Raw genomic sequence first — 21,864 nt, 5'->3', positions numbered from 1 at the left:
TGAACAACAAAATGTTTAAAAACGTTGAGAGTTTACCTGGTGATATTCCCATGCAGGAGGCGATCGCGAAAAAAGCAAACAATTAACACCACGCCGATGCTGTTCACAGGACAGCAAGAGTAAACGATCGGGAGAATCTTGTCTTCGTTATCGTTCCCCTCGCACGTTTTATTTCTCCAATTTCAGCGCTTTTGCTGCACAACTAAAGCGTGCAGTTTACTTTGTGTGCACTCAAATAGAGTCGAGTCAACTAGCGCCACCTGTGGCCATAGACTACAGGCAGATTAACTCTTGAAACACATCTGCACCACGTTTGAATTTGTTTCATGCACAATATATTTGGAACTTTCTATTTTTTCTGTTTTTGTGTCTTGCAAATAAAACTTTAAAGTAAATGAAATTGTATTATATATTTCTTTTTGGCCTACATCAGTAAGAAATGCCAAATTATATACACAAAGTTATAGAAATCCCCACTCATTCATGATGATTTCAGTATTTCTTCCCATGACAAAGAAATACGTCTCGAACAAATATATGACACATTCATATTTCACTAGTGTTGTAACATCACATCCTGTAAGCATAGTCTGCCTGTGTCTTTTCTCTGGAAATGAACATTTCCAGCCAATATAAGTAATTCATGGCTGGAGAGAGTTGATAGTCATATACAGTCTGTATAAGTGTGGTTAATATAATAAACATTTGTAAGGAGATGATTAGTAATAAACAGAGCCAGTGAGAGTGAGTGGAAGGAAGTGAGTGACTCAAGTGTGTCAGTTGGTTTGTCGTCTGTTTTTGAGTTTTGGGGGAGAGCAAGAATTTTTAAAGCTAAGTTAGGAATATTTATAATGTAATTTCCAAAACTTGCATATGATCTTCAAGTTGTAGTAGATCTGCTATCACACAGCAGCTGGAGCAGTCTCAAAAGGAGGTTAGTTCACTACTGCCATCTGTGGCCAAGTGCCATAGCCTACTACTAGATTAACTTGTGACACAGCCGCAGTAGAGGCTGAGTGGCTGCACTTACATCTGGTGCATTCAAATCGACCCACAAACACGTTGAAAGAAGCAATGCCAGCAATGTGGGTTGTCAAGGCTAAAACCAATCATTAAGCAAAGTTAATTAAACAGTGTGTGAAAACCTTGTGAAGACTTACAGAAAACATTTGATGTCTGTCATTGCCAACAAAGGGTATATAACAAAGTATTTTGATGAACTTTTGTTATTGACCAAATCATTTTGTCTCTCATAGTTGAGGTACACCTATGATTAAAAGTCTCATCTTTTTAACGTGCACAGTTGGTGGCTGACTAAATACCTTTTTGCCCCACTGTAAGTTGGAGCCCCCAGGTGTTGAGAGGCAGGAAGGGCTAAATGTATATTTCTTATTTGCATACTCAGGCTTTTAATGATTAAAAGAAACACTGGATGATGTTTAAAAGGTAAAATGTCTGTGTTCATTTGGTGCTCCTAAGGGGGCAGGCTGATGGTCTATAACACCCAGTAACTGACCAAAGGAGGGCAACAGCTGATTTAGCACTGACTTGAGCACAGGACTCCAGTTAAGAGGGAAAAGCTGAAAGACTGAGCATCACACTGCAGGGGAAGCTGTGGGACAGCAGGCTGAATGAAACCTCTCACAGTCAGTCAGGCTCTGTGGGAGCTGCTGACAGCTTCCTCTCCAGCATCAGGCTAACAGTCAGCCGCTGCCTGAGCCTGCAGACCGGTCAACACTTCAACGCTCAGAAGTCGGTGGATATGTTCCCAACAGTCAGGTCTATCCATGCCTGCTCTCACGCAGGGAACTCCAGGCTTTGTGTAAAAGACGGAGGCAGTGTTTCCTTAGCGTTGCAGTAACTGCACCTCTAAATAAACAAGCCCAATCTGGTGAGAGATGGATGGGTTTCTGGTCTCCAACACAACAATGTTCATGCTGTAGCCACACGTTACTGCTGCGTCAGCGTCCCCTCGCTTCCCTCTCGCCAGTTTCAAAACACCAGGCTGGAGGCTTTAAGATGGGACTGTGTGAGTCACTGGAGGCTTCATCCATCTTCTACATACAGCCTGTGCTCCTTGTTTTCATCTCAAATGTGCTCTTACTCCAGAGCTCCTCAGACAGTGCACACACACACATGAAGACCAGGCTGTGTCACAAAGTTTACACGTTTGATCCGACTGTGTGAGGAACACAACATGTGAAGCTTCAGCTTCTCTGTGTTTAAACACACTCACAGGCAGCCATGTGACTACCAAGCTTCAGCCAATCAGAACAAACTGGAGCAAAGTTCAACATGTTAGAAGTTAGTTTGTGCCCAGTGTGCATGTTTCATGAGTGCTGTGATAACTCTGTGTGTGCGTTTATTGAAATGGCTTTAAGATGCTTTGTTTCACTTTATTGGCAGCAGTGTTGTGACTGCACGAGCTGTGACTGAAAGGATCAGGCTGAAGGTACGAACGCCATCCGTGAGCTTCCTCTGAAGGGCGTCTGGGTGAGGCGTCTGACTGGGAGGAGACCCCGGGGCGGACCCAGGACACGTTGGAGAGATTCTGTCTGTCGACTCATCGGGGAACGCCTCAGCGTCCCAGAAGAGCTGGAGGACGTGGAAAGAGGTGTGTGCGTGTGCGCTAAGACCGCCGCCCCCGTGAGCCCGACCGGGCTGAGCAGGTGTATGAAGAGGGGTGGGGCTTAGTGAGGCTCTCTGAGTGGATATGATTGGCGTTTTACAGCCACAGCACCCTGAGCAGCCCCGATATGACATCATCTCTGAAAATCAATCAATGAATCAATCAATAATCCATCAGCGAGTTTGTTTGATTTTCACTGTGAACTTTGTGTGTTTCAAAGATGGAGGCCACGCTGCTCTCAGAGGACTGTGTGTGGTTGTGGTAAACGTGTGAGCTGCTGCTGCTTTTCCTCACATGTTTGACATGTTTCCACCTTTTTCACAGATGTAAACGGGTCCAAAAGGCTCGAGTGGTTCTGGATTCGACAGCACGAGTACTTTATGTCTGCTTCCAAACAGAAATGAATGGTGGCAGCAGGATTTCTGTCTCTACTTGGAGTTTGATTTTGGCTGTTGGGTTTGTGTTATGGTTTCTTTCAGTCCATGTCACAGATCCAGACACTGCACATCCCGCTGACTTCACTGAGCTACATGAGTTTGCTTATTTTACTTTTGTTATGTAACATTTTTGCTAAGCTATCATATCTGGCCTCCTCCCTTTGGTCCTTCCCATGAGCTGTCAGATATCAGGATTTTTCTATAAAACCAATTCCTGTAGAAATGACATCATTACTGTGGGAATACTGTCAAATATTCCAGCACGACTGGATTCACAGAGGAACACGAGGAGGAACTTTGTTTGCTGTGAAGTCACCAGAACAGGAAACTGATGACATCCATGAGCTGCTGTAATCCTGAGAGCTGATTTCAAAAAGCGTGAAATGTCCCGACGCTCAGACCTGACGGGTCTGTGGACTGTTTGAAGGAAGCGTGGACTGTGATGTTCTCCTCACTGAAGAAGAATCAAACTCACATGGACACAGAACACAACCATGATGTCAGCGTGACCCAGCTCTCATTGCTGAGTGACATTTCCTACTGTTTAATGGTCAGTGAACACGCCACGGTGATGTTGATGTGGGCGTGGCAGCCACACACTGCAGTTGTGGATTTTCCTGTGTGCTGGAACTTTGTTTCAAAGTAGTTATGATGAGTTTATAAACATGTGTGTGAGTGAAACTGATGAGTGTAATGTGCTGTCAGAGTGAGGAGTCACTTTGAAGCTGTGTCCAGGAGTTATTTGTGATCACACAAACTCCTCTGGTGAGTTGGTCTGATGCACATTCATGGTTAGTGCTGCCCTGTTATACCTCAGTAACAGAACTGCTGTGATGTTCACTGTCAGCCATCCTGTAACGTATGAGTGAGATTATTAGTAGATTATTAGCTCTCTGCCAGCAGATTAGAGGCTAAGCAGGCCTGAGCACTACAGCTGGCTGTGAGTACAGATGTGTAACAGCAGCATGAACACTTAAACATCATCAGATGTTTGAAACCAACCGTTTCTGCCACAACAGAAAATACATTTTCTTTGCTGGATTTGATTTGTTTCTAAATCTGTGTCAGCTCCAGTTATCAGTGATCGGTCTCATTGATTACTGATAATCGTCCACATCAGTCCGTCTTTATTTTTAAGGCTGCTGATATTATGATAAAGAAGCTCAAAGACTTACTGACACAGAGGCAGCTGTCACAGCTGTTTGAAAACCTGAGTTTGTGGAAGAACTTTGCAGAAACAAAAACACACCTCAGTCTTGGATTCAGATTTTGGCTTCAAAGCGACACTTTCATCGGGAAGTTGAAATGAGACGTGTTTAATAAACTGGCACATTTCTTTCTCCTGTTTGTACAAAGCTCTCATTTTGGTGACGTCATCAAAGAAAACACACCTTTCACTTCCCCCTGATGGTTTTTGGGCTCTGACTATTTCCTGGATCCTTTTAATGGACTTAAAGTGGCCACGTTGTGTAACACGGATCCTTTCAGCTCCTTCTGGAGGTGATTCCAGGAAAAAGATGGAGCTCATTGAAAAGACTCTGAGCACAAACATTAAAATCCTGTGAGAGCGAAGCCTGAACTGATTCTGCTTTTTCCTCATGAATGTTCACAGATAAGAGGAGAGATTCAGAGAGGAACCAACCAATGTGAAAGTGAAAGACAGACGGAGACAGCAAGGAAGGAAAGTGAAAGGTTTCCAGGATCAGACGAGTTCAGGTGGATTCAGAAAGAGAGATCAGCAATAAAAGGAATGAAGTGTTTCCTCAGCTGGAGGCAGAACCAGCAGCTGGATGTTTCCCCACAGGTGGACTCACAGGTGAGACACCTGCAGCTTTACTGACACCCAGTGGACGCAGCAGGAAACAGCAGCAGCTCAGACAGTAATTCAAGTGTTTATTCAGGGCTGCTGTGGCTCATTAAAAACTCTGATATTCAAATAAACGAAGGTCTTCAAATGTCTCATATTTTTCCAAAATCATTAAATGGAAGTTTTTTCAGACTGGAAGGAAAAATGAAGCCAAGAAGAATTCACTCACTCACTCAGCGTCTCTCCTCTTATCACCGCTGATCAGACACATTTATTTATTTGAAGATGCAGTTAGCGGCTGACACGCTGATGATGCTCAGTAGATCTGATCTTTGTATCTGGATTTATTTGACAGGGACAGTGTTCATGTTCATGGACATCAGGATAAAAACAGAAGATGGAAACCTGCCAGATTTGAGCTAAACTGCTCATTTCCATGTGCATAGCTGGACTGGCCATCGGGCATACCGGGCATTTGTCTTTACCCACTCCGTCTTTTTGTTTGTTAACTGAAGACGGAGAGACCTCAGCGAGCCGGAGGTCTTCCATGGGCAGCCTTTGTGGATTTCCAGCAGTAGTGCAGGAATGGGAGAGCAGCGAGCACAAGTTTCACGGGAGTGCAGACACGGAGCACGGGCACTGAGAAGAAGACACGGAACGGGAGTTGGGATTGCACTGGGGATTTATTGTTGTTTGGATCATTACACCACTGTAAATAAACGCACTGCCTTCATCATAAAGTCCTGCACTTTGGGTCCTCATTCCTCACATCCCCACGGTCTGGCACACAGACCGTGACACTCTTAGCCTTGTATGTCAGAACTGATATCCTTAATATCGTTATCTCAGGTGTGGCTCTGGCCGTCAACAGAGAAGTACAACACACTGTTGTGCTGTTCAAGGGATAGCCAATCGGAACAAAGTTGCTGTAAAGGAAGACAAGCCGATTTCAGATCGTTTCAGGCGATGTAAGCTTTAAGCACCCCTCATATTTTTCAAGAATGTTTATATTAAAAAAACAAAACAAAAAAACACTTTAATATGATGTTGTCTTAAGTAAGTAACAAAATTGGGCAGCAAGTAAAGATGACATGTAAACAAAATAGTTTAGCTTATGTTTGCTATTTGCTATGGGGAAAAGTGTCAAGCTCTGGCCAGTAATCAAGTCGCTCAGATCTTTTTTTGGTAAATTATAGAGTTGAGATAAGTTTTTATTCAGATTAATTTGGCACCAAAAACTGACTTGTAGGAAAATAACAATTAATGATTTTTAACCAGTTAATCTGAAGGATTTTTTTCTTACTAGCACATTGAGGCCCCAAAAGTAAGAAATCAAACCATCTCCATTCACTTCACTTTGGTAAAGGGAATCAAAAACTGTTTTATGCAGACATGAACACAGCAGGACACATTTAACTTAGCTGGGTTAGTTTGCTTTGTTTCTCCAAATCTTAATGTGATTAGTTGTAAATTCTTTACTTTACAATTTAAAGCACCTTGTGGTGACTGCTGTCATAAATTGTCACTATATAAATAAACGTGAATAGAATTATCAAAGCCAGAAAGTGCTTTAGCCTGAAACGCCAGCCCACAACGACCCCTAAGGTCCAGCTGATGTAAGGGCTAATGTGTTGACGAGTTTAGTCTGACCCATAATTTATGTTGGAAGTAGTGGAACAGTAGCAGAGCTGAAGGCAGAACTGATCGATTCTGGAACGATGACTTCATTCCCCTTTGTACTGAGGCTGCCTCTTCTCCTTGAAAGCAGACAAGCCTTCCAAACGGTCTTTGGTTGGTATCACCTGGGAATAACAAGCCTCTTCTATTGCCAGACCTGTAGATAAATCCACCTCTATCCCCTGGTTAATTGCCAACTTTGCCATCCTTATTGCAATTGGGCCCTGGGGGTTAATCTCCCGTGCAAGCTCCAGAGCCCTCAGGTAGGCAGCATCTCCACTGTTATTCTGCTCCACAGAATGACTGACAAGACCCATTTGTTGCGCCTGTGTTCCATCAACCACTCGTGCAGCAAAGATGAGCTCCTTGGCAAGAGAGACGCCAATCACCCTAGGGAGACGTTGTGTACCACCTGCTCCAGGAATAATTGCAAGTCTAGTCTCAACTAGTCCCATTTTGGCAGTATTGGAGGAAATTCTGATGTCACAAGCAAGGGCCATTTCCAAGCCTCCTCCTAAGGCAGCACCATCAATTGCAGCAATTGTTGGTACTGGCAGGTTTCCTAGCTCTGTAATGAGGGCTCGTGCTTTGGATACAAATGGTCCCACTTCACTCTGGTGCATCTTGGCCCTCTCCTTCAGATCTGCACCTGCACAAAATATACCAGGAACCAAACTACATAAAATTACACTGCGCACTTTTTTATTCTTCTTGATGTCCTCCACAGCTTCAAACATCATTTTCACAAGATTTTTGTTTATGGCATTTTTGGCTTTTGGTCGATTTATTCCAACGACGACAATACCGCTGTCTTCTCCGTCCAGGTATCTAACACGCAGCTCATCCTTTGAGTCGGAGCTGTAGTATCGCATAACAGCACTGTGGCCGTTCAGGCGAGGACAAAGCACAACTCTGTTGTACAGAACATACCGTCTGGAGCAGAAGGCAGCGGCTAGCCTACACGCACTTTGTCGATGTGCTGACTGCACGCGAAAAGATTGCCAAAATGATCTGCAACCTAACAAGACTGCTGTTTTCTTCCTTAGCAGGATGCGATAGGCATGAATATTCCCAAAAAACTGCAATTTGTAGACATCACATCTGTATTCTCCACTGTCTCTCTCTGTGGGGTGTTTCAGGGTCACACTGAGGTCTCCAGTTTTCAGCAGGTCTTCATTCATCTTCGTTCGGTTTCTGTAATCCCGGTGCTGTTCTTCGGGTTTGTCAGAGCCGTTCTCATACACGTGGACCGTCCTGTATTCAGGTTCATAGCGTTCCCACTCCACTTCAGTATCTTCAGGCAGGTTTTGTGTGGTTTTGAAGGGCAGCTGGACAGACTCCGCCCCCTCCTCCACCTCCACCTGACACACTGAGAGGACAACAAACACAACATGAGCTGTACAAAGTGTGATTGGTGTTCACAGAGCAGCATCATGTGACTCTTGTTCTGCACTAAATGAAGCGATGGAGTGGCGCCTCCTTCAGGCAGAGAAACAGCTCATGGAGAGAAATAATTATTAGAGCAAAAACAAGAGTGGAGCTGCAAATAAGGCCGAGAGGAACGCTGCAGAAAACTGTTCATGTGTGAATTCATAACTTCATAGATTTCTTTGAGCACTAAAATCAGAGCTGCTTCTATTTCTAATATGACAGCTGTACATTAGAGCTGGAACACTTTTCCACCCAAACCCAAATGTTTTGGCTGGAAATCAAATAAAAACCAAAACAGCCACAAACATCAGACATGCTAATACTGTAACATTAATGGATGGAGCCACTGAGACTGAACCACCATCATGAGTCTGTCAGCTGTATCTACAGCACTGACCTCTGCCTTTCAGCTCCACTTGTTTCTTCATCAGGATGTTTCCCTCCCTGCTGTAGGCAGTGCAGGTGTAGGTGGAGTTGTCTCCATCTGTGGGGTATTTCAGGGTCAGACTGAGGTCTCCAGGTTCCAGTAAGTTTCTCTTCATCTTCGTTAGACCGTTGTAATTCTTGTCCTGTTCTTCAGGCTGGTCAGAGCCGTTCTCATACATGTGGACCTTCCTGTTGTAATTGTCCATCCACTCCACTTTAGCATCTTTAGGCAGACAAACTGTGGTTTTGCAGATCAGCTGGACAGCTGAATCCACCCCTGAATCCACCTCCACCCAGGGGACTGAGAGGACAACAAAAAACAACAAAGCACAACATGAGCTGTAGTAACATTTTTTAATAATCATCTGATGGCCTCCTTACAGTAAACTTACCTCTGTACTGCGCCTCAGTGCTGCATTTGACACACCAGAAAACGTTGACAGTAAAGTAATTATGCTGCTGCTGTGGTTTCTGTCATATCCATCTCATAGATTCATGAGGATTCTTCCTCAGTTACAAACGTTAGTCATGGAGTTCCAAAAGGTTCTGTACTGGGACCAGTTCTTTTCACATTATAAATCTTTCTCTTATAATATAAGAAAACACTGTAAACATTTTCACTGATATGCAGATGAAACCCAGCTTTATTAATCTATGACAAAAGATAAGAGTTAAACTACCAGCATGTCTTAAAGTCAACAACCTTGATGACCTCCAGTTTTTTTTTAAAATTCATACATAATTTAGGTTCTTCTACTCGACCATTAAAACCTGAGAAACAGGGGGATCAATGACTGACACAAAAGGAGGAACATTTACTGTCAGCACGTTTCCATGTCAGCCTGCTGTTTCCCACCACAGAAGAAGAACAGCTTGTCCACATGCAGCCTCTGTGTCAGATCAATGCAGTGAAGCACACACACTGTTTAGTAAAGTCATGTTGTGGAGCTGTTTCACTGATCAATGACTGAGTCTGAAGGAGGTTTTCTGACTTCTGGAACAAACCTGGAAGTTTCTCTTCAGCTCTCTGTATCAGCTGTTTGTAACTCTCAACTCTTTCAGCTTCTGGAACAAGTTTGTGTGAGCCACAGTCAAGGAGCCACCAGAGGACACCTGCTAACCATCGGCATTATGGGTAGTGTAGTAGGAGACACTCACCTGACATCAAATACTGACAGAAATGAAATAAAAGACCTCCAGAAACCACAAGAAGAACCAGGAGAACCAGGAGAGCTGTGGCCCAAGGAGGAAACTGTTCTGTGGAGAAACACAAAGAACAACATGACCTTTGACCTCTGACTGAATGTAATGATATATTTTACTGAATATACCTCAAGCCAAAATACTTGTAGTCAACATGTGTTTTCAGCAGTAAAATAATAAAGTTTTATCTGAATGATAAAACCGAGTGATCCGCGTGTTTGTTGCTGACCTTTGACCTGCACCTGTACGTCTCCCAGTTTCATGTAGCCATATCTAAGGTCTCTGACGGAGCAGGTGTAGGTGGCGCTGTCAGACAGTTGGAGGTTGGTCAGGTTCAGGCTGAGGTCTCCAGTTTCCAGAGCGTCAGTCTTCATGGATGTTCGGCCGCTGTAACGCTGGTTTTGATCTTTCAGTTTGTCTCCTTGAAGCTGACGCTGGTGGACGGTTGGAGGACTGAGGTCGGAGCGACTCCACACCACTGTGGGGTCAGTCAGAGCGAAAGTGTTATACTGACAGGGCAGGATGAACGAGTCTCCCTCATACAGCTCCACAGCTGAGGCATGCTGGGAAACTGAGGACACACAGACAGAGGCTCCATGAGTCACTTTGGGCTAAAGATACACCAGGTAGATATTTGTGTTTTTCTTTCCTTTACTTTCTGTACAGTCTCTCACTTCTTATTTTTTATTTTTAGATTCTTTACTTTTCTGTGAATCTGCATGCTCCATGCATGTGTAACAGGTGTATTAAAAAGATCATTTGTATTTCGCCAAAGATCCATCGTGTGGGGTTATTTTCATTTGTCAGTTTTGTTTATGGACATGCATATGTATATATATTTATTTTCTGTATTTATATTTTGGGAGCTTTTATTTTCTTTGTGTGACCTTTGACGTCCCACAGAGTCACTTCCTGTTCCGGTTACAGAGCGATTAAACACAGTTAAAGTAATTGAAGTCATTCAAATATTGTTTGTTCCACTTGTGCATTTTGTCTCACACTGTTACTATATGGTCACGATGCAGTGCATTTTAATTTGTTGTTGTTATATATGTTTATATGTATATTTCATTATTTTAGCAGCTTGATTTATAATGAGGTTTGTTGTGATGTCACACCTCAGTCGTCTAGAGTCCCTGCTGGGGAGAGGTGTGCATGCAGACGTCCAGTCATATGAAGTTGCTGCACTGAATTTGTTTTTATTTGAACAGTTTTGGGAGGATAAACCTGCCTCAGCTGGCAAAGCGAGAGTCAACTCGTCTCATCATTCGCATAACAAAACACAGAGAACACAGCAATCAGAGTGTCAGGCCAGACCACCTACACCTGTCACTGTGCTGCTGGAACACTCACCCAGTGAGGGACAGTAAAGGATATTTATATTCTTCTCTTTTTTAAGTTCTTTTTTTTTTAATTGCAAAGGTTTAATAAATATTCAAGTGTTGATTTTCTCTGTTGCTGCGCTTTGGATGCTTTGGAATAACCTTCCTCTCCATATTAGACAGGCTATATCAGTGCCAGTTTTTAAGTCTTTATTAAAAACCTATTTTTATTCCCTGGCTTTTAACTCTGTGGGTAACTGATTTTATTATTATTATTTTTTTTATTATTTATTATTTTATTTTTTTTATTTTATTGCTATCTCTGGTTTTATTACTATGTGCATATTAGTATTGTACAGCACTTTGGTCTACAAGGTGTGTTTTTAAAGTGCTATATAAATAAATAAATGATGATGATGATGATGATTTTAGCATTTACGTGTTGAAAAAAGCCAAAAAACAATCATACATATTGAAACTCATTGTTTTTATTTGTTTTTTAAAGCTTCTTGAAGATGGCCTGTTGTGCCATGTCAACAACCTTATTCAGGTTTGTAACTGAGCTCCGTGTGTGGGAAAACCCTGAATCACTGAGTTCATCATGAGTACTCAGTTATAATATCAGTGCAGGCACAGGTGAGATAACCAGGTCCTGCTGTTATAAGTGTAAGTGTCACAGAAATGGCTTATGTATAAAGAAGTTTAATAGATGGCTCCAGCAGTTAAAATGTTCTTGCTTGTACATTTCTGTGGACAATATTGTAAAGGTGTGTTTATCTTGTCACAAAGAACAAGTTTTGTTACACCGCTATTATCGCGAGGTTTGGGCATGATAATATAGGCTGTGAGCCCACGTTTAATAATCACGCTAAGGAGTTCAGCGAGCTATCTGCAAAGGCCTGGTTAGTCTACCAGCTGTTCAAGGTATTTGATATAACTGTATTGTAATATTGTGAAAATTTGTAATGTATGGTGTTCTAATTATTTTATGTTTTCAATTAGAATGCACAGGACTGTAAAGTTATTGTTCTAGGACCTCCGAAGTGGCAGGCGGCCACGAGGTAATTTTTGTTGTTGTTAAAACACAAGTGTTACTTTTGATAGACTGACGCGCTTAAAGCCTTTGTGTTTTATGTTTGTAGTTTTCACGGCGTTCAATAAATGCAGCAAAGCGCCCGTCTTGAAGTAGCCGTGCCTGTGTTGTCATTTCGGAGTTACAATAAGTTATTTCCTCACTGTGAGAACATAACTGAGTGAATTCATAGAAAGTTATTTAATCTTTCTCTCTCCTGTTTGGCCGGGGCAGAACTCATGGTGGGTTCACACCCTTGGCCCACGCCTTCCCGGATTGGGAACACCTGGGCCTCATCAGACCAGCTTGTATTTAAGAGCTAGGAGGTCTGCTGTTCGGCGCTGGACTGTTGTGAAGACTCTCACTCCCCGGACCTGTCCCCGTGTTTCCCCATGTGAAGTGTGGAAGGAGCGACTGGTCACTAGTGGAAAGAGAGAGGTCGGAGTGGACGTGTGTGATTCCCCTTTTTCCCTGGAGCCCTGCCCCTCACGTCTTGTAAATAGCACAGTCCTTGCACAGCCTGTAAATACACTTGGTGAAGAAATTGTAAATAAACTTTCTCTGTTAAATCGCAACTCCGGAGTCCTGCGTGTGGATCCTCAGAGCAACCCGTGACAATAACTGAGTGAATTCACAGAAAGTTATTTAATTATAGCAGGAAAACAACAAAAAAAGTTTTCAATCACTCATGTCCTTCACAGTGGTTTGGTCCTCCATCATTAAACATTAAAATCATTAAACAATTTTTTTCTTTTTTTATTGCTGAAAGGGATTTTTGGATTTCCCATCAGCCCCTTCCAGCTGACAGGTGCACAGTTGAAACCAGCTAACAGTATTCAGGCTCCACCCACTGCACCGCAACAGTCTCTACACAGCACACAGTGATCTGTCTGACTGAAGCTCTGCTTTGTGCTGCTTTCTGATAACTCCACATACAGATGCTGTGTAACAGCAGAGACTATGATGGCTCTGTTGGTCACTACAAACACTTTGGATGTTCAGAGTAGAGCCCTGCATTGGGACTGGGACCCAACGCCAATCTTACAAGAGCTGCAGGCGGGAACTAAAAATAGACAGCGGGTCCTGAGAGCCATCGTGTTCACTGTGATGTTCAGCAAGTTTGAATGTGTTTCTTTGAAATGTGTCTCAGGGTTTTCTGATTATTATTGTGATTATTGTTGCTGTGTATTTGTGATCAAAAGCTCAGAGACTTTTGTGTTTTTATTGATTCTCTTCTTGTTCTACTGAAATAACTCATTCTGTGCATAGAAACTTATTTCATCATATAGTATATCTGCAGGTGTGGGTGGGGTCACACACAAAAACAGCAGAAGTGGGTGGTAATGGTCAGAAACTCAGCAGGAGTGGGATTTATAAACAGTCCAGCACAGGCTCGAGTTCAGAGCTTTAAAAAGCTGCACAATACAGTAGGACACCATCACGTGTCTGCGGTCAGACTGTTTAAACGGGCCTATCAGAACCCGTTGCCGGGCAGATTATTCATCCTGGATCTGCAGCTGTGGAACAGACACAGCAAAAGATGTTTGGTGTGACGGGCGCATCTGCAGACACACAACTATGCAGTGAGTGACCCCCGTGCAGCAACACTTTGATGCAGTATGAGTTGTGTTAGTTTCACACACACTGCACACACAAATATAATGACACACACTCCTTGTTCATATATCTCACTCATTCATTTGGACTTTGGTGAAATCCATTAGTTCTATTTGGAGCATTTAGTGAGCTTTTGCACAACACAGTTAAATTCTGTCTTTGTCACATTTCTTTGTTTTCCTGCTGCTGAAGGCTCCATGTGACTGCTGAGGGCTGCTGGTAGTTCTATACAGGAAGTGCTGATTGCACCAAACCCAGCACAGCCCTCTCATTGGGGGCCCATGTTTGTGTTGTTGTTAGATGATTGTTGGTATTTGTGTTGTCCTCATGTCTCACACTGCTCTGATCAGCCAGTATTTAAGTCCTCTTTGTTTCTTGTGGGTCGGCTCACTTTGATTGTGTTGAGCAGTTAGTTTGGAGTGAAGTTGTTTGAGTTTAGTTCTGATCAGCTGACCTCTCTGAGGCTCTGTGTCACTTCCTGTTGGATATTTGTGCATTTTTGGTTAAATCAAAGACACTTTTTCCCAAAATGGCCGCTGTGTTCTCACGTCTGAGCGGCTCGCTCCATCACACTCGCTCACGCCCCAAAACATGAATGTGATATAAGCGTGCCCTGAAAGCTGAATACAAACATATAGCAGGTCACAGCAGTGTGGAGAATATGACAATGAGCTCAGACAGTCAAAGATTCTTTTCTATGGATGTTTTTCAGGGGACGTTTGGTCCCTGCAGGACCAGCATGTTGTAGCACCTCACAAGTGAAGATACTGTAGGTGCAGTGAATGTTTAAATTGTACTGATTAGAATATACTGGACATCCAATGCTAAGATTCAGCGCACTGTGTTAGAGGCTGGGATTTGGTGAATTCTTTATTCATCATAAATGATGAATCCTTTGATCATCATTTATGTCCAGTTGAGAATGAATCTGTGCACTCACATATTAAATGAACTGAAAACAGTAGTGTGATCTTGCTATTAGGAATGAGAGAACTGACAGCTGTTATTTTAATCAGCCTGTCTCAGTTGTTTTAACTCCAAGTATCACAAAGTAATGTGGTAACATCTGGACTGACGAGTTTACTGTCAGCATTTTAATCGCTAGTTTAAAGGCTGTAGGCTGCAGCCGTTGCTCTAACACTATAAATGTAACAGGCCTCAGTGCTGGTTCTAACAGTCTGAGCTGCTTCCAGCTTTGCTTGTGAAGAGCACAGCAGCTTACAAAACATGTAGCTAGCTCGTACAGCTGTGACGTAAAACTTTCATAAACTAAGATGACCTTAAAATAACGGGGCTACGTGCGGTGATGCTAGCGTTAGCCATGTTACCTTCAACAGGTGGTCAGACTGCATAAACAGGCACACAGTCAGAGGTTGAGCTCTCCGTTTCGCTGCAGGGTCCCTTCATTCTTCACATTTCCGTGTCGAGCCGAGTGTAAATCCCGAGGCTGAACGGCCTTTGCACAAGCACACACGCTTCTTAGCAGGGCGAAGCTATGAGCTAGAAAAATCCAGGCTGGCAGCCTGTGTCTGTCCAACCCAGTGACTTTCTACAGTCATTGGTCCAACCAATGAGAGAGCTCCTTACATCCCACGGTGTGGCTAATTTGCATTGCAGCAGGATTTTTAAAATGAAGTAGCTAATCCAAATGTTAATCCCTGAGCAAACAGGAAAGGGAAATGGATTTTGAAATGAGGAGTGGAATCACCATTTTAAAAAGCATTTTGAAAATCACTTTATTAAAGTGGAATTCAAAAATGAATTTACAAATGCAGAATTTATTCTACAATTCATTATTTAAGCACAGAATACTTTATTTCAATGCGCACGACTCTTGTGGTCCTCCATAAAGGAGTCCCTCTTGCAGCAGATATGTATATTAAAATCACCAGAAATATGAACACGGTCATAATTTTATAAAAGAGAAGCTGGAAAATCTGCAAATTCAGAAATAAAATACTTATTGTATTTGGGTGGCTGATAAATCACAGCACAGAGAGTCACAGGGGGGCCAGTGAGTTCAAATAATTGAGCCTCGAAAGCAGCCTTCGAAGCAGTCGAAAACTGTGGCTTGGCCTCCAACCTTCCCTGGAAGTCTCGGTGAGCTGGAAAAAAAAAACAGTCAGGGGGAAGGAGTTCAGAGAAGGAAGCTCACCGGGGTGAATCCAAGTTTTGGTCTGGAGCAAAACATCCAGCTGCAGGGTGAGGAAAAGATCATTTAGGATGAAGGTTTTATTCGCCAGCGATCTTGAGTTAAACAATGCCATCCGGCTCTTAGCCACCTCATCCATGACAGAGGCGCGTCTCAGCTTGCTTAGGAGTCTCAGAGGTTCCAATCCAGGTCCGAAGCGGCGAGTACACAACTGGAAAGGTCGGATAAAAATGAAGTCCAATAGGGCAGATCCAGCAATGGCTGAGCAGTTTGAAGGATGACCGGCCATGGGAGGTGAATGGAAATCGCAGAGGAATTACCACTACTGATAGGGCAACAGTCTGTTAGAGAGTGGAGGTGCCTGTTCAGGGCTCTAGAGTGCGACCAATTTGTTCGGGTAACAAAAAAAAAAATCTCCGCAACTCTCTGTGTGGTCAACAACAGACACACATTATGCCCCTATCATGGACTAAACCAATCAGAAATAGTCAGGGGCGGGACCTCTCTGATTGGCCGTGGTCCAGTTGAAAGTGCAGGTGGAAGAGAGAGGTGAGTAGCTTGAATAAAGCGATATCAATTCATTAACGGATTCCACACAAAGACGTAAACGAGGAGCGGACCCGACGCATCAGAATCAGCTTTGTCTTTCTCGGCTTTCTCACCCGACGGCCCGAACACGGACACGCTGTCGGAGCTTAGCGATTCTGATGCGTCGGGTCCGCTGTGTTTACGTCTTTTTGCGCTGATTCTGAGCTGCAGGTTTTGTCTCTCCAACCAAAGTCCGCCGAGCCAGCAGCAACAGAAGCAGCAAACTGCGCTTCACATTTGATCAATGTCGTCATGAATTCCCTCTGACTTTTGCTGTTTTGCTTCCACCACAATAAAAATCACACTTCCTGCACAGCTCTCTCTCTCTCTCTCTCTGTACTTCAAGAACAGTTTCCCGTCTCAAATCTCTGTTTCCTGCATTATTCATTCGCTTATTACCCACCAGTCTACCGTTGTTTACAGCGGTCTTTTTCTTTTTTCACTTAAATGACCTCGGACAAGAAAGCCTAATTTCTGCTGTTCAATACTGAAGAAATTTAAACTTCTTAAAATTATGCAAAATTGCAGAATATTTTAAGGTTATCTGCTATAAAAAGCCAGACCAGGAAAATCTCCTTCATGTTTTTCTGTGTTTTATTCTCAGTTACTTTCACACAAAGGCATCTGCTGTGATGTTCACAATTCTGATGAAGTCTCATGTGTATCAATACTGATAAATGATCAGAATTATAATATTTCTAACTGTCTGAGGCTAAATTGAATCAAATCAGGACTTTGAGAACCGGAATTGAATGAGTTATAGAAATCAGTGATGATACTCAGCCCTAGTGAGCAGCCTAGGCCTGAGAGAAGTGGATGTAGCTGTGGGTAATGAGAAAAGATGAAAAGAACTATTGATAACTTTTTTGTTAAGTTAAGGCCTGATCTGTCTGAAATTCATAGCCAGTGCTCTGACATGGTGCCATCAATCTTTGAATGCTGAAAAAGCACAGTGTATCCAGGAAACACATTATATGCTGCAATAAATGCACTGCCCAAGTGTCCCCTCTCCCCACTGCCTTTCAGCAGCAGACAGCAGCAAACAGGTCGTCAGAGGAGCCGAGATGATGATTAAGTTTAACATTTTCTGCAATATTGACAAAGCACTTTAAGCACAAGATTGTTAGTTAATAATTTAGAAATGAATATTGTCTGTATGGACTTCCCCCCCAAAGAAAGTGCACATGTAAAACTGCGGTGTTAAGCGATGCGGTTAATAAATTTGAGTACGCCTAACTTTTGTGCCGGTACGCCTAACTTTTTAAAGTTAGGCGTACCGGTGCGCCTATGTCAAAAAGATAGTCTAGAGCCCTGCTTTAAGGGAAACCCGAATAGTCTAAATAGTCTAAACAAAAAGTCTAAATAAAAAGTACGAAAACAGAGATGAGGATTGGAGTGGGTAAGGGTGAGCTGCTGTTTCTTTTGATCACCAGTTTTCTCCTGTTTTGAGTTAGTTAAGGAGGTCAGACTGTCTCGGTTTTGGGTCGCTGCTCTTGCCGTCGACCAGCCAGTCAGCTGAGCAGTTTTGCGTTCTTTTAATGCTGTTTTCGTTGTTGTTTTTCACCGTCTACTCAGTATATTTGTATTATTTTCCTTTTCCTAATTTTTGTTTTCGACACTCGACACGACCCCAAGGCTCACCTACACCAGGGACTCCCTCATCTAGCTGCGGCTGCAGCTGCAGCCCGGCCTCCGGCTTTTCCTGAACATTGATGGCTTTTCACCACTTCTTCGTCTGGACAGGTGGCAGCATGTGTCTGTATTTAAACAACAGCTGGTCCTCTACAGTCACTGTGAGGGAGAAACTGTACACTACAGACATCAAGCTTCTGGCTGTTTCTCTGCACCCTACTACCTCACCCGAGAATTCCCACAGCTTTTCATCATCTTGGTTTACATCAACCCCAGAGCTGATGCAGCTAAAGCCGCAGAGTACTTCACCAACAATCTGTACAAACTGGAACAATTATCACCGGACTCTCCCAAGTTCATCCTGGGTGATTTTAACCTGTTCACCTGACAAGTCACTTAAAGTCTGGTCTGCTGGGGTGGCAGCATCTCTGCTGGGGACAGGAAGAGACTGAACAGGCTGATCAGAAGGGCCAGCTCTGTTCTAGGATGCCCTCTGGACCCAGTGGAGGCGATGAGTGACAGGAGAATGGCGGCTAAGCTGTCATCCCTGTTGGACAACATCTCCCACCCCATGCAGGAGACTCTGACAGCACTGAGCAGCTCCTTCAGTGGCTGCAGCACCCACGGTGTGGGACGGAGAGATTTCGCAGGTCTTTCCTCCCCACTGCTGTCAGACTCCACAACAAAGACTTTAACTGATCAAACACACATTCACAAGTGTGTGACTGTGTGTGTGACTGAATGTGTAAAGCGCTTTGGGGTCCTTAGGGACTAGTAAAGCGCTATACAAATACAGGCCATTTACCATTTACCACACAAACCCACACATGTGCAATAAGACTAAGTGCAAAGTTGTATTTTTACTTAGTTGTATAAAGCATTTGTATTCTATTTTTATCCCATTGTATATTTTATTTTATTCTATTGTATATAGTATTTTAGTTTATTCTTTTCTATTCTGTACAGTTGTGCACAGTATATTATTCTTATTGTATTCCAGTGTTCTCTAATTTTTGCTATATAACTTTGCACTGTCCACTTTCTGCTGTGACCAAACAAATTTCCCACATGTGGGACTAATAAAGGTTATCTTATCTTATCTTATCTTAAAGGATACCAACAGTATGTTACATGCAGCACACATCAGGGGAAGACTCTGGATAAAAGCTATGGCTCTGTACCAGATGCATTTAAAGCCCTACCCCTCCCTCCTCTCAGCTCAGCAGACCACCACACCATCCTGCTGGCCCCTGCTTACACCCCAGTCATCAAGAGGATTAAAAAGGTCACCAAAGACATCATGCAGTGGACAGCGGAAAGTATCCTCACACTACAAGGAGGATTTTCTTCACCGGCTCTGCTCTGGATAAAAAGGAGGTCAACAGGGACGTCAAGAGGGCCATAAAAACTGCTAAACTGGAGTACAAAAACACAGTTGGAAAAAAATTCACCACAGGGGACCTCCGCTCAGCCTGGCAGGGCCTCAAACCATGGCCTCTGTGAATACTGCAGTCACCACCCCCAGGTAGAGAGCAGCAACCCCTCCTCCCTCCCTGACGACCTCAACGCTTTCTACACCAGGTGTGAGACGGACAACATGGCCCAGCTTGAGGAGTCCAGATCCTCACTCAAAGCTGGCAGCTCTGCACTCACCTTCAGGACTGAGGACGTGGTGAGAGCCCTCAGGAGGACCAGGGAGAGGAGCTCACCCAGCCCTGACAACATCAGCAGTCGAGTTCTGAGGCACTGTGCAGGGCAACTAGGAAGTGTGTTCCAGACTCCATTTCAACACTCAATTGACAGTCACACCGTCCCCAGCTGTGGAAACACTCCACAGTCATCCCCATCCCCAAAAGAAACAACCCAAAGTCTCTGAATGATCTTCGTCCTGTGTCCCTCAGCTCCCTGGTGATGAAGGCCATGGAGAAGATCATAAAACAGCACATCGTAAGAGCAACTGACCCCAACTGATGGACCCACTCCAGTTTGCTTATTGTACATACACCATTTTTTAAAAATATTGTTTTTTAAACATGCATAAAAATGATATTAGTCTTAGGTCCAATCCTCTGCTGCTCCTTATTTCACTCAACACTGAGAGGTTTTATGTAACAATAAGTCAATAAATGTAAGGTACAGGGTCATGACATAAAGAGTTAAAAGTGACACACTATCTGTTGGCAGCTCCACCCTGACCACAACCATCCACAAAGCACCACAATCCTACAATCCTGAAAGTGTGTTGTAAGGTTTTTGTACCATATGGTCCATGGGCGACGTTCCAATTCAATTCAATTCAATTCAATTTTATTTATATAGCGCCAAATCACAACAAAAGTCGCCTCAAAGTATCAAGTCACCTTAATACTTATAATACCTGTTATGTTGGACTTGGGTTTTAGATTTTTTGGGAGATAGATGAAGCAAATATTTCTGGATTCATAAGCTCTTTATTCCGAGGGGTCACCCTGTGTGGTTTTTGATGCAGCCTAACAGAGAGGACACTCAGTACACCACTCATCTAAAACTGCAGCCATTTGTTATTTTAGAAACTTAGTCATCTGTCAATTATTGTAAAATGCTTTTGTCTGATTAATGATAAATAATAAATCTTCAAAAGTGAAGAATCACAGGTGTTTCAGAATAACTGGTTTCTGTTTTGGAACTTTCAGTATTTTAAAGTTGAACTAAAACCCAACTAAACCCATCATTGTATTTGCATGTTTACGAGTTTTAAAGAAAACATTTTCTTCATTGCAAAAATATGTAATTTGTCAAGTACAGTCAAAGTCAAATGTAATAAAGCATAAAACATGAATCTTTACTCTGTAAATGTAAAGTCGTTCTTACTTCTCTGTTACTTCTGTCTTGGACAGAAGCTTCTCTCGACTCTCACAGAGCACACATCATTACATTTGTATTTTGTAGCAATGAATTAAAATCATCACATAAACAGCACACAGTGAGATTATCTGCCTTAAACTGTGGTGTGAGTGCAGATTGATCTGCATTCAGTTTCTTACCATTTATGAGGAGCAGGATCACCAGCAACGTCTTCATCCTCCTGTAAAAAGCTCAAACAAACACAAAGTCCTTTAAATCTGCTGCTGACTGAACAAAGAAACAAACACTCAGCAATTTCTCTCCAACTGAAAGCACACAAGGAAAGTGTCACTTTTGTTTTTAAGAGGAAGTCAGTCATGTGACATGAAACTGTCCACTGTGAAAAATCCTCTTTACAGCCCACAACTTCCACCTCAGTGCTGACACAAGGCTCATCAGCAGACTGACATGTATTAAATGTCATTTGAATAAAGAACAATAAAAAAGTGTTGCCATGCTTAAAAAGCGTAAGTTTAATAACCCAAACCTTCAGCTTGTCTCTATGTTTGTGATATATTATCTATGTAAGTGTAGGGCTCATCAGTGCCCTCACTGATAACACAGAGTTGACTGTGTTTAATAAATAATGTGTCAGAATTATTTTAAAGTTTAGTCTTAGATTAGTTTTAAGTTTTGTAATTTAAGCTGGACTGTTTGAAACAACACTGATGGGGTATTTTTGCACCACCTTTTCAGAGCAGATAGAAACTCGTGATGGTCCTGGCAGGTCAGGTTTGTTTTCCTTCTTTTCTTCCTCTGCTTCCTCTCTGTGTCTCCTTCCCTCTCTCTTTCCTCTCAGGTGGCAGGCTTGATCTCCAGTTTTCCTGGGCTCTGGCTAGTGTGGCTGTTTGTCATCAGCTGGCTGCTTCCTGCAGCCTGTTAAAGAAAAGCAACCAAATATGCATCAATCCAAGACTCCACACCACCTCTAACAGTTACAGCTATCATTCACTCAGCCGACTCTAACAAGTCCTCTTCTCTTGAGCAG

At 43.0% G+C, this 21,864-nt stretch overlaps 1 protein-coding gene across 1 annotated transcript; it reads right to left on the bottom strand.

The window, feature by feature from the left end:
* Positions 1-2,520: 2,520 nt before the first annotated feature.
* Positions 2,521-16,062, bottom strand: LOC146389569 (uncharacterized). Its single transcript, XM_084919221.1, has 6 exons — positions 15,777-16,062; positions 12,307-12,425; positions 9,840-10,221; positions 9,566-9,664; positions 8,379-8,708; positions 2,521-7,919 (listed from the first exon to the last, which is right to left on the bottom strand). Exons 1-6 carry the CDS (start codon positions 16,060-16,062, stop codon positions 6,598-6,600), a joined length of 2,538 nt encoding a protein of 845 aa, XP_084775347.1. The 3' UTR covers positions 2,521-6,597.
* Positions 16,063-21,864: the final 5,802 nt, after the last annotated feature.

This window comes from Perissodus microlepis, chromosome 3 (genome assembly GCF_051167445.1).
Source record: "Perissodus microlepis isolate ML-2025 ecotype Zambia chromosome 3, ASM5116744v1, whole genome shotgun sequence".
NCBI classification, from domain to species: Eukaryota; Metazoa; Chordata; class Actinopteri; order Cichliformes; family Cichlidae; genus Perissodus; species Perissodus microlepis.
This window is presented reverse-complemented; position numbering and strand designations above follow the sequence as displayed.

Excerpts from the sequence above, each read along its gene's own strand:
- LOC146389569 (XM_084919221.1), bottom strand. The coding sequence starts at position 16,062 with ATGGCCGGTCATCCTTCAAACTGCTCAGCCATTGCTGGATCTGCCCTA. Across the intron at positions 9,665-9,839 it reads CGTACAGGTGCAGGTCAAAG|AACAGTTTCCTCCTTGGGCC; the intron begins GTCAGCAACAAA and ends GTTTCTCCACAG. Across the intron at positions 7,920-8,378 it reads AGTGGAGCTGAAAGGCAGAG|TGTGTCAGGTGGAGGTGGAG; the intron begins GTCAGTGCTGTA and ends TTGTCCTCTCAG.